General features: G+C 42.5%; 1 protein-coding gene across 10 annotated transcripts in view; it reads left to right on the top strand.

Moving 5' to 3' along the window:
• The window catches only part of LOC139562832 (PHD finger protein 21A-like), a 49,785-nt gene that overhangs the window by 8,779 nt on the left and 22,742 nt on the right, over nucleotides 1–18,264 (top strand). For all 10 annotated transcript variants that reach the window (XR_011672453.1, XM_071380948.1, XM_071380954.1 and 7 more), the window contains exons 3-5: nucleotides 1,618–1,716; nucleotides 2,925–2,957; nucleotides 3,735–3,800. Coding sequence is in view for 9 of the 10 variants with exons in the window: in XM_071380948.1 (XP_071237049.1) it covers nucleotides 1,618–1,716; nucleotides 2,925–2,957; nucleotides 3,735–3,800 (198 nt within the window). In the remaining variant the exon portion in view is untranslated. The remainder of the gene's footprint in view (nucleotides 1–1,617; nucleotides 1,717–2,924; nucleotides 2,958–3,734; nucleotides 3,801–18,264) is intronic.

The raw sequence follows: 18,264 nt of genomic DNA, 5'->3' as shown, positions 1-18,264 counted from the left end.
GTAGCCTTCCACAAGCTTCCCACAATAAGTTGGGTGAATTTTGGCCCATTCCTCCTGACAGAGCTGGTGTAACTGAGTCAGGTTTGTATGCCTCCTTGCTCGCACACGCTTTTTCAGTTTTGCCCACAAATTTTCTATGGGATTGAGGTCAGGGCTTTGTGATGGCCACTCCAATACCTTGACTTTGTTGTCCTTAGGCCATTTTGCCACAACTTTGGAAGTATGCTTGGGGTCATTGTCCATTTGGAAGACACATTTGCGACCAAGCTTTAACTTCCTGACTGATGTCCTGAGACGTTGCTTCAATATATCCACGTAATTTTCCTCCCTAATGATGCCATCTATTTTGTGAAGTGCACAAGTCCCTCCTGCAGCAAAGCACCCCCACAACATGATGCGGCCACCCCCGTGCTTCACGGTTGGGATGGTGTTCTTCAGCTTGCAAGCCTCCCCCTTTTTCCTCCAAACATAACGATGGTCATTACGGCCAAACAGTTGTATTTTTGTTTCATCAGACCAGAGGACATTTCTGAAAAAAGTACCATCTTTGTACTTTGCAGTTGCAAACTGTAGTCTGGCTTTTTTATGGTGGTTTTGGAGCAGTGGCTTCTTCCTTGCTGAGCGGTCTTTCAGATGATGTCGATATAGGACTCGTTTTACTGTGGATATAGATACTTTTGTACCTGTGTCCTCCAGCATCTTCAAGGTCCTTTGCAGTTGTTCTGGGATTGATTTGCACTTTTCGCACCAAAGTACGTTCATCTCTAGGAGACAGAACGCGTCTCCTTCCTGAGCGGTATGACGGCTGCGTGTTCACATGGTGTTTATACTTGTATACTATTGTTTGTACAGATGAACGTGGTACCTTCAGGCGTTTGGAAATTGCTCCCAAGGATGAACCAGACTTGTTGAGGTCTACAATTTTTTTTCTGAGGTCTTGGCTGATTTCTTTTGATTTTCCCATGATGTCAAGCAAAGAGGCACTGAGTTTGAAGGTACGCCTTGAAATATATCCACAGGTACACCTCCAATCGACTCAAATGATGTCAATTAGCCTATCAGAAGCTTCTAAAGCCTTAATATAATTTTCGGTAATTTTTCAAGCTGTTTAAAGGCACAGTCAACTTAGTGTATGTCAACTTCTGACCCACTGGAATTGTGATACAGTGAAATAATCTGTCTGTAAACAATTGTTGGGGAAATTACTTGTGTCATGCACAAAGTAGATGTCCTAACCGGCTTGCCATAACAAGAAACTTGTGGAATGATTGAAAAACAAGTTTTAAGGACTCCAACCTAAGTGTATGTAAACTTCCGACTTCAACTGTATGTGTGTATGTGTGCATATATATATATATATATATATATACAGGTTTATAAACTAATAATTAAATGTTCAATGTGAGGTGTGAGGTGTTTTTGAAATGTCTACTTTAACGTCCATCTTTACTCAAGGTGATAGATAACATCTCCATTTTTACAGTGTTCTATGGCCTGATGCCATGTCATTGCTTTGTTATCAGCACAACTTGATTTCACTGTCACAAGTCTTTATGTTCAAATATTAGTATTCTTGTTGAATGAAGGAATAAAATATCCTTCTTCCTGGCTGAACAGGCTGAAAGCTGTCCAGGACTGAGCTTCCGACAGAAAGGATCAATGATGGAATTACAGACCCTCCAAGAGGCCCTGAAAGCAGAAATACAGGTTCATCAGGTAATGGGACTATGCGTTTCTCTGCTTTTCTGCCATTTAACCACCATTTGTTTACTCGCTTAACCTGGAAATTATCATCAGAGGTGTTTCGGGAGGAAAGTTGGTAACACACCAAACTGTGCAACAGAATATGGTTGGGTTTTTGTTAATTCACTCCATCAGATTCTTGCCCTCAGACTGCTCCATGAATAATTCCTCCTTAGACTCATCCTTAGACTCATCCTATCTGTCAACTTATCCACCGACCTTCTCTACTCTGCTTCCCCCTGCCTCTTCCTTCAGCGATTGTCCTTTAAGTATGGTTTAGTGTCGGGCTTGGGTCAGGAAAATATATTTCATCCTGTAAATGTATACTCTACACTCTTAGGAAAAAAAGGTGCTATCTAGAACCTAAAAGGGTTCTTCGGCTGTCCCCTTTGAATAACCCTTTTTGGTTCCAAGTAGAACTGTTTTGTGTTCAATGCAGAACCCTTTCCAAAGAGGGGTCTACGTGGAACCAAAAAAGGTTCTGCTATGGGGACAGCCGAAGAACCCTTTTGGAACCCTTTTTGTAAGAGTGTATGTATACTCTGTAGTCTTATGAGTTGTATTTTCCTGCCATCCATAATGTTTCTGTTTTGAGGTTTGGTGCATGATACCCTCCATCTGGTTCAACCCAAATACAGAAACCAGAAACATGAGGAAAACTTATCCCCACACAGACTAGCCAGATGTGCTCCTTTATAGAAAAATGCAAACGTGGCACGTGTTCATTACTATGAGACTGATCACATTAGCGAGACCCACATGTTCAGTGTAGTCAGTATAGTGTTCCTATTCGCAACCACTGAACGTACCTCCCGGTGTGGCCCATCCAGTTGCGCATGAACCTCCTTGTTTGTCTGGAATGGATTGTACGGTGGGGAGCCATGAATGTGCTCTAAGGTTGCAGTATTGGAAGGTGCCTCTGGGGGCCACTGTGTCTACAGTTTGTATGGCTGTGACAACAAGAATGCATTAGGTACTGCAGCGTTTAAAGGGGGGTGAGCGAAAGGTACGTTCTCTCAGGAAACATGTAAAAACCTATTGCAAAACCTTTTCTCAAACCATTACGAAACATGTGACATGTTAGGAACAAGTGGCACAGCCTCTCTCATTGTAATATATTATGTGTATCAATGAATTTGTTATGTGGTTGTTGATAACTTTCTATGATTTCTCTCTCACAGAAACTAGTGTCCCAGATGAAGCAGGATCCACAGGTAAGCCCCTTCTGTCACCAAGGCGGTTGTACCAGATTGCTAGGCCCAAATACAGTATACGTTTTGGGGTTGACATTAGTTTAATTATTACAGAACAGTTCAGTCTGTTCAGAGGTTTTCAATCTTTTGAAAGAATGTAGTATCCCTATTACTCAATCTACACAGTTGAAAAATATGATTTAAAACAGCCTAAGAGGAAAACCGGATAAAAGACAAGATATGATGTCCTTGTCACTGGGGCTCAGAGATTTTAGATGTCTTCCAAATTCCACCTCTTTTACTTTACTCTGTCAATTTTGAGAACGGCCTTAAACTCCCCAGAGCTCTTCTATCTCTGTAGTATCCGCCCACCATACTTTATCATCCTGCAGCCCTTTTATGAAGACTCTGCTGTAGCAGCAGCAGCAGCAGCCCATCCCACATTTGAGTGGTGTCCCTACATCCCAGCTCTGAGTTCCCCCTCATGTGGCTGACAGCTGTGGCTATGGTAGCCCAGTGATGTGAGGGGAGTGGATTATTCTTTCCACCTCACTTCGCTCGTCCCGTAAAAAACGGTGTGCACAGTCATTTTAGCTTGGACTTCATGCTAGTTAAAGCTGCTGTCTCGGCTCTTTACACCACACCTACACACACGCACACAAATACAGCCCCCCCGAGCTTGGCACACTCCCCACATAGCACGCACATCCAACTCAGCTGTCACAAATGAGCAGTTCAACACAGCTATGTATAAGGGAGCTATAACAAAGCTTGTTGCTCTCTTTTTTGTTGTTGCAGAATGCTGATTTGAAGAAGCAGCTCCATGAACGTCAAGCCAAGATCACAGCGCTGAGTGAGAAGCAGGTAGGCAACTGAAACAGGAGAGGAGACCTGTGGGTGGCTCTGGGATTTCATGCACCATCTCACTGGCACACACCAAGGTCTTCCCCAGTCTTACATTACTGCACTGTGTATTAAAATGCTAGAGGTTCTCTGCATGACAGAGCCTACTTTCACTTCCTGCCAGAGCTATCCTTTCTTTTCTTTTTCTCTGTTCTTGTCTTTTTCTTGAGTGGGCCTAGACAAGTCAATGTGGCAGATCTAAGAGTCCTGCATGCTACTGCACGTGATGGATGATTTCTGTAGAGTTGAGGGTGTGAGCCTGGGATCACTTTGAGTTGGGTTTTGTCTCCTGCTTGAGGCGAAGGGCTTAGAGTAGGTTTCTGACTGATCCAGTTTCATGGTACTAAAAAGCAGCACTCTCTGTGACGCTGTTAACATTCACATCCATTGACAACCATGGGATAGGTAGAGATAAGAGTCATTTGAGACTTGAACCGTTTATCGGACCGATGTACAGCAGTGGTGTAAAGTACTTAAGTAAAAAATACTAAGTAAAAATACTTAAGTACTACTTAAGTAGTTTTTTGGGGGTATCTGTTAGTGATGCACCGATATGACATTTTTGTCCGATTCCGATATTTTCCTTGCCCCCAAAAAACGATACCGATATTTAAAATTTTAGCAGCCTTTTTAAGCATTCTAGTACAGGTAAATAGTTAACACACACAAATGGACGCAGCAGTCTAAGGCACTGCATCTCAGTGCAAGAGGTGTTACTACAGTCCCTGGTTCGAATCCAGGCTGTATCACATCCTGCCGTGATTGGGAGTCCCATAAGGTGGCGCACAATTGGCCCAGCGTCGTCCGGGTTTGGCCGGGGTAGGCCTTCATTGTAAAGAAGATTTTGTTCTTAACTGACTTGCCTAGTTAAATAAAGGTTACAGACACACACATACACACACACACACACACACCATACTGACCAAAAAGTTATATTGTTGGCATTTACGTATGTCCCCATTACCAGTAAAACATAATCTAAACCTATTTCTTTCACTTACTTGCTGTGCTGTTTCGTTGTTCATTTGTTCAGTCGTCACATTCTCAATCGGATTTCTATGGAACGGCATTTGGGTCTTTGCCTGTCAAAAAATATACTATTTAACACGTGTCCAATTTGACGTGTCCAGTAACACGATTTGACGTATTCAATGACACGATTTGACCAATCAGGACCTGAAATATGACTGCACATCACATAATACTTTAACACGTTCATTATCTTTTTACGTAGTTATTACACATTGATTACACTATCACTCGTATTTCATATGTCACAACGATTCATCGATACACCTACAGTGCTGGTCATAAAAAAAGCTAGTTAGCTCATGGATGCAAGCAATGTTCTTTCCCAAAAACTTAGCAAAACGACAATCTGTTTCAGTAGCTATATAGTTAGCTAGCTAACTATATAGCTAGGTGTCATTTAAAATAACCCTAATTTATAAGACAGTTCTTAATTGATTAATTGTGGTCGGACGCACCTATGTGAAGCTAGCCATAATAAGGATTAGCCACAACAGTGGACTTTGCGGTTAGCCTTCAAAATAAGGGTATGGCATAATTCTACAATTTGTATTCATTTGCATCACTGTCAATGACATATTTTTATTTTGAAGGCAAACTGCAAATTTCACTATTGTGTGTAATCCTTATTGTGGCTAGCGTCACAACACATAACCCGGTCCAGTAGAGCCTCGAGTTTCAAGCAACAATAGTCATTTACAACATTAACAATGTCTACACTGTATTTCTGATCAATTTGATGTTATTTTAATGGACCAAAAATGTGCTTTTCTTTCAAAAACAAGGACATTTCTAAGTGACCCCAAACTTTTGAACGGTAGTGTATATATTATTTTTTGTTGCCAACTTTTAATTCATTACATTCCTAAAGAAAATTATGTACTTTTAACTCCATACATTTTCCCTGACATCCAAAAGTACTCGTTACATTTTGACAGAAAAACCGTCCAATTCACACACTTATCAAGAGAACATTCCTGGTCATCCCTACTGCCTCTGATCTAGCGGACTCACTAAACACAAATGCTTCACCCTGGCTATCTGTCAATCTAGTAGTATTTTACTGGGTGACTTTCACTTTTACTTGAGTCATTTTCTATTAGGGTATCTTTACTTTTACTCAAGTATGACAGTTGAGTACTTTTTCCACCACTGATATACAGTATATTTGTTATTGACTTACAAGTACAACTGGCATGCATGCAGGCTAGAGTTAGTGAATTTGCCCCTCAACCAACCATTAACATATTCTTGTAAGAGGCTTTGTTTTGGTGATTTGAACTGAACAGGCTTTTGGAGATATGATGTTTTTCCTCTTAATCACTTTGCTGCATATATACTTACCCTGTTATTGTGGTTAGGTTAAGTCTTGGGACTGACGAAGGTTTCTATTGAACTCTGTTTACAATGTCCCTGTTGTCTAATTGTCTTTACAGACTAAAGGAAGGGGTGTGATTTCTGTAGACGTGTCCCATTTCTTTCCACCTGTCACTTATCGATCGTCCTCTCTCCAGGCCCTTTGTCGGCTCAACCAACGAGGTTTTTAAAACGTCACATTTAAATGCTGTTTGGGAAAGGGCCTGTATTCACTTTCAAAAGGAAAATAATTGGCATGGTATTTGTGCAGAGGCCGGCGCTTTTGTTGTACCTTAATTGAGGCTGTTTGTGTTGCTGTATTAGTTTTGAGAACCCTTAAGCTTTATGGTTGTGCTATGCGAGTAGTTGGTCATATACTCACTGTGGATGCATGGGTATCTGATCTGAAGAGTAGTTTTAACAGCTATTGAGAGTTGTTATTTGAGAATCAAGGAGAACATTCTACTGGAATTAGCATCAAACCTGCATCCCCATAGTCCCATCCAGACACTGCTTGTGGCGGTGCACTTTCTCAGTTTATTCTTATTTCCCCCTCAAGATATGCTTATTAATACAAGATTGCTGTTGCAGTCTCTTCTGTATTCACTTTACATGGAGTCAATGTCTTCATTATTTAACTTACATGAAATGAATCCACATTTGTTACTCGTATTTGTTACTCGTGTGTGTGTGTGTGTGTGTGTGTGTGTGTGTGTGTGTGTGTGTGTGTGTGTGTGTGTGTGTGTGTGTGTGTGTACATTAGTGCTTGTGTGTGTGTGTGTGTGTACATTAGTGCTAAGCGATTAGTGCTTTTAGATTTTTGAGGTTGGTTCTGTTTCGGTCCGATTATTAAAAAAAATATATATATACAGTGGGGAGAACAAGTATTTGATACACTGCCGATTTTGCAGGTTTTCCTACTTACAAAGCATGTAGAGGTCTGTAATTTTTATCATAGGTACACTTCAACTGTGAGAGACGGAATCTAAAACAAAAATTCAGAAAATCACATTGTATGATTTTTAAGTAATTCATTTGCATTTTATTGCATGACATAAGTATTTGATCACCTACCAACCAGTAAGAATTCCGGCTCTCACAGACCTGTTAGTTTTTCTTTAAGAAGCCCTCCTGTTCTCCACTCATTACCTGTATTAACTGCACCTGTTTGAACTCGTTACCTGTATAAAAGACACCTGTCCACACACTCAATCAAACAGACTCCAACTTCTCCACAATGGCCAAGACCAGAGAGCTGTGTAAGGACATCAGGGATAAAATTGTAGACCTGCACAAGGCTGGGATGGGCTACAGGACAATAGGCAAGCAGCTTGGTGAGAAGGCAACAACTGTTGGCGCAATTATTAGAAAATAGAAGAAAATAGAAGAAGTTCAAGATGATGGTCAATCACCCTCGGTCTGGGGCTCCATGCAAGATCTCACCTCGTGGGGCATCAATGATCATGAGGAAGGTGAGGGATCAGCCCAGAACTACACGGCAGGACCTGGTCAATGACCTGAAGAGAGCTGGGACCACAGTCTCAAAGAAAACCATTAGTAACACACTACGCCGTCATGGATTAAAATCCTGCAGCGCACACAAGGTCCCCCTGCTCAAGCAGGCGCATGTCCAGGCCCGTCTGAAGTTTGCCAATGACCATCTGGATGATCCAGAGGAGGAATGGGAGAAGGTCATGTGGTCTGATGATTCAAAAATAGAGCTTTTTGGTCTAAACTCCACTCGCCGTGTTTGGAGGAAGAAGAAGGATGAGTACAACCCCAAGAACACCATCCCAACCGTGAAGCATGGAGGTGGAAACATCATTCTTTGGGGATGCTTTTCTGCAAAGGGGACAGGACGACTGCACCGTATTGAGGGGAGGATGGATGGGGCCATGTATTGCGAGATCTTAGCCAACAACCTCCTTCCCTCAGTAAGAGCATTGATGATGGGTCGTGGCTGGGTCTTCCAGCATGACAACGACTCGAAACACACAGCCAGGGCAACTAAGGAGTGGCTCCGTAAGAAGTATCTCAAGGTCCTGGAGTGGCCTAGCCAGTCTCCAGACCTGAACCCAATAGAAAATCTTTGGAGGGAGCTGAAAGTCCGTATTGCCCAGCGACAGCCCCGAAACCTGAAGGATCTGGAGAAGGTCTGTATGGAGGAGTGGGCCAAAATCCCTGCTGCAGTGTGTGCAAACCTGGTCAAGAACTACAGGAAACGTATGATCTCTGTAATTGCAAACAAAGGATTCTGTACCAAATATTAAGTTCTGCTTTTCTGATGTATCAAATACTTATGTCATGCAATAAAATGCTAATTAATTACTTAAAAATCATACAATGTGATTTTCGGGATTTTTGTTTTAGATTCCGTCTCTCACAGTTGAAGTGTACCTATGATAAAAATTACAGACCTCTACATGCTTTGTAAGTAGGAAAACCTGCAAAATCGGCAGTGTATCAAATACTTGTTCTCCCCACTGTATATATATAATTATCAGTTTTCGGTTTTGAACATTCAATGCATTATTTGGGTTGAATGCTGTAACGACACAGAATAAGCAATTAATTAAAGTCCCATGATGGTAGTGACTGCCCATTACTGCTGATCACGTATTAACCATTGTTTATTCACCTTACTTTAATTTGTTGTCTATATTACATTTGTTATATTTGATTACTTTATTATTTCATTATTTCCTAGTCATCTCTGTAGAACTGCCTTATACTATGACAAAATCACAATTTTTAGTAGTTCTTTAAAGTAAATAAGTCATACTTTTATGACTGAATACCAATTATCAACCACTTAGATCAGGGATGGGTAACTGATCAGGCATGGGCCTGTTCCCGAATACACAAGTAGGTCCGGATCCAGAATTCTAAATAATGTCACGGGTCGAATCAGATATGATTGTCTCGAGGTACAAGTAATTTTAACTGACTTTTCCAGAAGGACCCATATAGTTAAAAACGCGACTGCTGCAGTAGAGAGAGCGAGAGAGAAATTGTATAATTTATGTTGCGGCTCTTTGCTTTTCACGTAGGTGGCACGTGTAGCTTGTTGTTGTTGGCCATCAAAATAAGCCATCAAAAAAGGCAATAGGCTAGTCATAGTCATAGTCATGTGTAGGGCAAAAGTTAGGAGATATCTATTCAATGGAAGATGGAATTAACATGATGGAATTGGAAGTTTAAGGAGAAGGATCGGCTACAACGACCAAGAGCCAACAGGTAGGCTGCTACTACTATATTCGGAATGGAGTTGTTGTTGTTTAACTGTGTAGGACAAAAAAGCGCATGCAGCCTTAATCAGCCTACCTAGCTAGCTTAACTAGCTTCTCCCGGTTTGAAGACAGGTACTATGTAATCATATTAGATGATGAATAACCTAGCTATGGCAGCTATTAGTCTACTATAGCGTGAGCTGGCTTGGTTGGTTGCAGTCTCACCTCTCCCTCCCTCCTCCCTGTGTATTAGCCTACACACACAGCACTGGCCCCTGCTAGAGCGTCACTACTCTCTACCTCCTCTCCCTCGCACTTTATCAGCTCCGGTTAATAAAGTAGCATAACATTTTACTTTTCTGCTGCTTCCCTCACTCAGATCGAACTGAGTCTGGATCCAATCAGGCCAATATGGAATGAGTCTTGTTGTCCTCAGGTCCGTCTGGAATGGGTCTCTATATTGTAAAAATTTACTTATTCATATTGGGTCCGGTTGGGAAAGCCCCAGGTCAATTTCGGAACGGGTCCAACTTCTTTGGACCAGTGAAGGCCTCTAGTGTTGCAAGTTAGAATAGTAGCATACACAAGGTGCAATTTCAAAATTTGGCTGTCCATTAGCAGTTTTTCTCTTGTTATGTCAGTCACTGATAGTCACTTAATTAGCCCATGTAAGCAAAACAAATTTGATTGGAAAGTCAAGTGGCCAGCTATCTAAACTTAGTAATCATGGTCGAATTACCAGCCTGGGGACCCCCATTTGATTTTGTTAGTCAGCCTCACTCAAATGTCATATAAATAACTGCAAACATTTCTCTCCACCCTATGGCAAAATGTGTAGTATTGCAGCAAACTTGCTTTAAAACTACATTTTCTCTACGTCCCGTGGCAAAATGTGTAGAATTGTACAAAATGAACTCTAAAACGTAAACATTTTCTCCTTTGTCAAGCAGGAGACTACTAAAATATTTAGCTTGCAATGCGGTGGGGGGTTATGCACATGTGGGTATGTAGTGGATATCACACTGCCTGCTTAGTGAGTACCACTTCCTCCCGATTCGGCGCAAACTCGGGACCTCTGCCTTGCTAGCACATGTGATCGTCCTCCCTCAAGCGTCTTAGCCGATCGCGCCACCTCAAAAGCTAGCGAATGAGGCAACACAAGTGGGACACATAAGGCTGAGGAGTAAGTTTCACACGTGTTCATGTGCTACAGGTATGCAGACCTGCGAGCAACTGCAATCCCTCATGAGGAGTTCTGTTTTTTGTTGTTGCGCCCACCACAATCAAAGTTGCCCGTCCCTGACTTAGCTCATGTATTTTCAGGTAGAGATACCTCGTTAAACAACTGCTTTCTATCCGTCTCGATTGCACATTCTTCTGTCTCTCTCTCCGTGTCTTCCCCACACTAACGTAGCAAGCGTAAAAGAAGTAGGTGCTCAATGTATTATGGTCACTGTAGTTAACTACCACGTTTTCTGCGCTAAACTATGTAGAATATTGGCCTTTTTGGAAAATACAACTCCCTACTACATCGCACAGTTCAGGCATAGCACTCTCAGTACTGTCTCTTGCCCGGTGCTGAAAGGCAGGACACCTGCTGACGGAGTGTGAATAATACCAGGTTCATTTAACAAGGGTGGCAGGCTGCTCAGGCCAAGTATTTCAGCAGCTCAGCTATGAATTTTTAAAAGTGTTTTTCTGTAAGTTCACACTAGCAGCTGATTTATATTCTATGACGTGTGGGGCCTCCACTAAGTCGATGTCGGATGAGCGTAGCTTATCACAGGAACGATTAGATTATCATTCCAAAGAGCATTTAATTTTTTTTATCATACTGAACTACTCGTTGTCTGTATGAATAGAGGTCCATTGAGAGGATTACTTCATTCCAGCACTATGTGTGAAAGACAAATACTCAATCTGAGGATTTTCCGCTGAAATTAGTCACACCAGTGTGCTTTTGGCCACACGACCTCCACCACTGCATTGTAACCAGAAAGAATGAAATATTAAAGCACTGACTGAAGGTCAGGTGGGTTGTGTGTGTGTGTGGAGAAACCTGCAGGCCATTTCATGGACCTGAGCTGTTTTCATCTAGTGTTTCACACTGTTCGAGAGGATTCTAGCTGACTTATTTGCTGGACTGGCTTGATTGGGAGTTAGATACTGCAATGCTCTTGAGGAATATAATTTTGACAGATAAGTTGTGTAACACAGCATTTGACGTTCTGCTTATAAACGTATAAATCATGATTTAATTGTTTGTTAACAAGCTTTTGAAAAAGGTCATTATAAGCAATTCATTCTGGTTAGGACCTTCGCTTAGCCCCCATAATGCACGGATTACTTATTTTTATGAGTGGAGAAACTTTTTCAGAAGCCGTTTAGTTAAAATGTCCTGGAAGAGACTATTAGCGTTCCACACATCAGCAGTTTTCATTGTGTGGACTGAAAAGATGTAAACTCTCTCACATTTAATGAAAAGGCTCAACTCCGGGGATGTCACCCCACCGGGGCTATGGAAGCAGCCTGGCTGGTCACCCCACCGGGGCTATGGAAGCAGCCTGGCTGGTCACCCCACCGGGGCTATGGAAGCAGCCTGGCTGGTCACCCCACCGGGGGGCTATGGAAGCAGCCTGGCTGGTCACCCCACCGGGGGGCTATGGCAGCAGCCTGGCTGGTCACCCCACCGGGGGGCTATGGCAGCAGCCTGGCTGGTCACCCCACCGGGGGGCTATGGAAGCAGCCTGGCTGGTCACCCCACCGGGGGGCTATGGAAGCAGCCTGGCTGGTCACCCCACCGGGGCTATGGAAGCAGCCTGGCTGTGCTTCTATAAATCATGCTGCAAGGATCCAGCCATCGATTTCAGACTGGGGTTGTCTTTAGCACAGTTGAAAACCCTTAAAAATGTTTATTTTTTATTTTTTTATTCCTGTATTCCCCCCCCCCCCCCCCTAAGCACAGTTCTTTCAACATTTTGATAAAAAGTAACAAAGTAGTAAAAAAACAGACATAAAGCTCACTTCTTGGATTTAAAATAAACTGCCATGCATTTTGCGGGGGTCGATACTAGGACCTGTTCTTTCTACGATTTTATATAAATGCTATTGGTCAATCTGTTAAAATGTTTACATTTCATGGATATGCTGGTGACACTATTATGTATGCAATTTCCCCGACTGCTGCCCTGGCTGTGACAACGCTACAGTCTGATTTTGCAGCTATGCAGGAAGCCCTACAGATAATCTCAAAACAATGTTTTGATTGGGTGCTTTGAAGTCCCTAGGACAATTCAGACTGCTGATTTCTTTTATAATGAAGAATGTGTTCGTTTTTGTATCTTAATGTGTATATTGTCTATATTTATGTTTATCTATACTTGCCTGTTTTATGTGCTTGTTTTTGTATTGTGCAGGGCTCATTTGCGAAAGAGACTCTAGTCTCAAGATGACATCCCTGTTGAAATAAATGGTAAATAATCTGAATATTTCTCCGAAAATCCTTGTTACTCTGGAAGAGGAAAGTCGCTTTTCGTTGTTATTTGTAGAGACTCAGTAGCTTGTCTTTCTGAGCGTTATTGTAGCTCTGTTGGCGAGTTTACATTTTATTGGCTTTTGAGAGGTATACCGCTGAGGATGGCCGTGAGAATAAAAGGGGTTCAACCACTGGTCATATCTGGCCTGATAAACTTGGGACACATGGGGGCAGAAAGTGCTGAACCTACCTTCTCTGATAATGTACTCCAGGGAGACTGTGTGTCAGTGAGCTGGTGTCTTATGTCTCTTTGTGGGTTGGCACAAGATTTATCCATATTTTCAAGCAGGTTTCAAGCAGTAGAGTAAAATTCCAGCATTCTGTATTTATGATACTATGTGGCGGTCCCTTCCTCTTTTAAGAGGTGTGCTATTCAATTTGGTCTGCAGAATTCCGAAGAAAAGGCTGCTGGCCGTCCTTTAAATGAGGAAGCTCTATTGTCTCGGAATACCTGTCTGCCTGTGTGGCTCCCACCCAGGGATAATAAAACACCTTGAGCTCCTCCACTGTAGAAATAATGACCCATGGCACTGAAACTAGGCACAATTGAATATTTCTTTTTGCAGTCTGTCCTTTCTTTGACTGCCTCAATGGTCTGAATAGTACGGGCCATTTTATGAGGAGAGGAGCCCTGTGGGTCCAGAGAAATGGCACTGCACTGGATGGTTGGGCTCGTCTCAACTGGCCTTCCCAGTACTGAATAGAGGGGAATCCGACAGACTGGCTGTGACGTGACATTAGGGCTCACTGTAAATGTCTCGCAGCTGTTGATAAGCTAAACTCAGCAAAAAAAGAAACATCCCTTTTTCAGGACCCTGTCTTTCAAAGATAATTTGTAAAAATCCAAATAACTTCACAGATCTTCATTGTAAAGGGTTTAAACACTGTTTCCCATTGTTTGTTCAATGAACCATAAACAATTAATGAACATGCACCTGTGGAACGGTTGTTAAGACACTAACAGCTTACACACGGTAGGCAATTAAGGTCACATTTATGACAACTTAGGACACTAAAGAGGCCTTTCTATTGACTGAAAAACACCAAAGGAAAGTTGCCCAGGGTCCCTGTCATCTGCGTGAACATGCCTTGGTCATGCTGAAGGCAGGCATGAGGACTGCAGATGTGGCCAGGGCAATAAATTGCAATGTCCGTACTGTGAGACGCCTAAGACAGTGCTACAGGGAGACAGGGCGGACAGCTGATCGTCCTCGCCGTGGCAGACCATTTGTAACAACACCTTACACAGGATCGGTACATCTGAACATCACACCTGCGGGACAGGTACAAAATGGCAACAACAACTGTCCGAGTCATACTAGGAACGCACAATCCTTCCATCAGTGCTCAGACTGTCCGCAATAGGCTGAGAGAGGCTGGACTGAGGGCTTGTAGGCCTGTTGTAAGGCAGGTTTTCACCAAGCATCACCGGCAACAACGTCACCTATGGGCACAAACCCACCGTCGCTGGACCAGACAGGACTGACAAAAAAGTGCTCTTCACTGACGAGTAGCGTTTTTGTCTCACCAGGGGTGATGGTCTGATTCGCGTTTATCGTTGAAGGAATGAGCGTTACACCGAGGCCTGTACTCTGGAGGGGGATCGATTTGGAGGTGGAGGGTCCATCATGGTCTGGGGTGGTGTCACAGCATCATCGGACTGAGCTTGTTGTCATTGCAGGCAAACTCAACTCTGTGCGTTACAGGGAAGACATCCTCCTTCCTCAAGCGGTACCCTTCCTGCAGGCTCATCCGGACATGACCCTCCAGTAGGACAATGCCCTACTGCTCGTTCTGTGCGTGATTTCCTGCAAGACAGGAATGTCAGTGTTCTGCCATGGCCAGCGAAGAGCCCGGATCTCAATCCAATTGAGCACTTCTGGGACCTGTTAGATCGGAGGGCTAGGGTCATTCCCCCCAGAAATGTCTGGGAACTTGCAGGTGCCTTGGTGGAAGAGTGGGGTAAACATCTCACAGCAAGAACTGGCAAATATGGTACAGTCCATGAGGAGGAGATGCACTGCACTACTTAATGCAGCTGGTGGCCACACCAGATACTGACTGTTACTTTTTACTTTGATTTTGACCCCTCCTTTGTTCAGGGACACATTATTCAATTTCTGTCAGTCACATGTCTGTGGAACTTGTTCAGTTTGACTCAGTTGTTGAATCTTGTTATGTTCATACAATTATTTACACATGTTAAGTTTGCTGAAATAAACGCAGTTGGCAGTGAGAGGATGTTTTCTTCTTTTTTTTGCTGAGTTTAGTTGCACTTGTACCATTTGTGAAAACGTGAGGAATAGAAAGACTGTATGATAATATGCTAGATAATGGAAGGACTAAACCATTGACGCCAACGAAAAAACCTTTTCCCCATCTTTTGTCAATGATTTTATTCTTAAATCTCACACGTTATGAAGATGTTGTAAATGGATTAACACAGACGTTCAAGCAGTGGAGTAAAGTTTTAGCATTCTGTATTCATTATACTATTATCACTCTTATATTGCTCTAGGGACACAAGTTTGCTAGTGGGGCATTTTTCGGCAGTGCTGTTTTATGGCTACTTCAGGAATGGTTCAGGGCTGGTTTCAAGGCTGGTGCAAGTTTGGTTTGGGCTTGGTTAATCTGGCACTTCGTCTGAGCTGTATTTGCAGGCTCTAACGAGAGTCCCTGCTGCGAGGCCCAGTTATTATCACCGCTGCTCCTCCATGCGTGGAACAATTGAGTGAGTCTAGATGTGTGTCTCTGCTGTGTGCCCAGGAAAGAGAAGAGGGGGGTAGGGAGGAGAGAGATGGGTTGGGCATAAAAAGAGCTGAAAACTAAAAGTGCTTTAGTGTTGTTGAGGGATGACTCAGTATTGCCCTCAAATGAACCAAACATTTCCTGCATACAATATATGGTTGTCCTCGGCTGCACTCTTCTATATGCAGACAAGCATTGTTTCACGAAATTTCCAATTGCATATACATCAAATTAAGTTTTCTGACTAATGTACTTTTTAATTATTACCACACTCTGAGGCTGTACCACACATTAAGTTGTACTTTCCCCTCCTCACACTTTGAAAACACACAGTAGGGGCATACATATTACATTCAGCCCACCAGGTAGACTCCTATTTCTTCTGTGTTAGGTACCTGCGTTGGAGTCAGTCTGCACAGGGTTCAGTGATCACTGTTCCTTAGCAACAGGTGAGCCATATGGTCGTTTCTGGCACAGTCAGTCTTTTTTTGTGAGCAGCTGGCTAGAACTTTGAGTTTTTTGTTCTGCTGGCGCTTGTGGGGTGATTAGGGTTGCACTTGTGGCTGGTACAGGTGTACTGTATGTCAGTGATCTCCCGGTCACCTCCCAGAGTGCGCCGACACATCTGCCGTAGACATCTAGCTCCGTCTCAAGAGAGGAGAGTAAAGAGCCAGTCCCCTCACTGACTTTTCCCACTTACAGTTCAAAGGTTAGTGGAGTAGCTACACCTCCATTCTACCCTACAGACCCTTTTAAGAACACCCTCAACTAGAGGTCGACCGATTAATTAGGGCCGATTTCAAGTTTTCATAACAATCGGAAATCGATATTTTTGAACACCGTTTTTAAATTTTTTAAATACATTTTTAATTTTTTTTTTTACACCTTTATTAGGCAAGTCAGTTAAGAACACATTCTTATTTTCAATGACGGCCTAGGAACGGTCGGTTAACTGCCTTGTTCAGGGGCAGAACGACAGATTTTTACCTTGTCAGCTCAGGGATTCGTTTTTGTAACCTTCCGGTTACTAGTCCAACGCTCTAACCACCTGCCTTACATTGCACTCCACGAGGAGCCTGCATGGCAGGCTGACTACCTGTTATGCGAGGGCAGCAAGAAGCCAAGGTAAGTTGCTAGCTAGCATTAAACTTATAAAAAACAATCAATCTTCATATAATCACTAGTTAACTACACGTGGTTGATGATATTACTAGTTTATCTAGCGTGTCCTGCGTTGCATATAATCGATGTTGTGCCTGTTAATTTCTCATCGAATCACAGCCTACTTCGCCAAACGGGTGATGATTTAGCACTGTCGTTGCACCAAACCTAACCATAAATATCAATGCTTTTCTTTAAAATCAATACACAAGTATATATTTTTAAACCTGCATATTTAGTTAATATTGCCTGCTAACATGAATTTCTTATAATTAGGGAAATTGTGTCACCTCTCTTGCGTTCTGTGCAAGCAGTCAGGGTATATGCAGCAGTTTGGGCCGCCTGGTTCGTTGCGAACTGTGTGAAGTCCATTTATTCCTAACAAAGACCGTAATTTATTTGCCAGAATTGTACATAATTATGACATAACATTGAAGGTTGTACAATGTAACAGCAATATTTAGACTTCGGGATGCCACTAGTTAGATAAAATACGGAACGGTTCCGTATTTCACTGAAAGAATAAACGTTTGGTTTTCGAAATGATAGTTTCCGGAATCTACCATATTAATGACCTAAGGCTCGTATTTCTGTGTGTTATTATGTTATAATTAAGTCTATGATTTGATAGAGCAGTCTGACTGAGCGATGGTAGGCAGCAGCAGGCTTGTAAGCATTCATTCAAACAGTACTTTCGTGCGTTTTGCCAGCAGCTCTTCGCAATGCTTCAAGCATTGCGCTGTTTATAACTTCAAGCCTATCAACTCCCGAGATTAGGCTGGTGTAACCGATGTGAAATGGCTAGCTAGTTAGCGGGTTGCGCGCTAATAGCGTTTCAATCGGTGACGTCACTCGCTCTGAGACTTGGAGTAGTTGTTCCCCTTGCTCTGCAAGGGCCGCGGCTTTTGTGGAGCGATGGGTAACGATGCTTCGAGGGTGGCTGTTGTCGATGTGTTCCTGATTCGAGCCCAGGTAGGAGCGAGGAGAGGGACCGAAGCTATACTGTTACACTGGAAATACTAAAGTGCCTATAAGAACATCCAATAGTCAAAGGTATATGAAATACAAATGGTATAGAGAGAAATAGTCCTATAATTCCTATAATAACTACAACCTAAAACGTCTTACTTGGGAATATTGAAGACTCATGTTAAAAGGAACCACCAGCTTTCATATGTTCTCATGTTCTGAGCAAGGAACTTAAACGTTAGCTTTCTTACATGGCACATATTGCACTTTTACTTTCTTCTCCAACACTTTGTTTTTGCATTATTTAAACCAAATTGAACATGTTTCATTATTTATTTGAGGCTAAATTGATTTTTATTGATGTATTATATTAAGTTAAAATAAGTGTTCATTCAGT

Source organism: Salvelinus alpinus, chromosome 33 (genome assembly GCF_045679555.1).
Source record: "Salvelinus alpinus chromosome 33, SLU_Salpinus.1, whole genome shotgun sequence".
In the NCBI taxonomy this organism is placed as follows: domain Eukaryota; kingdom Metazoa; phylum Chordata; class Actinopteri; order Salmoniformes; family Salmonidae; genus Salvelinus; species Salvelinus alpinus.
Note: the sequence above shows the minus strand (reverse complement) of the source record. Positions and strands in the feature narration are given on the sequence as shown.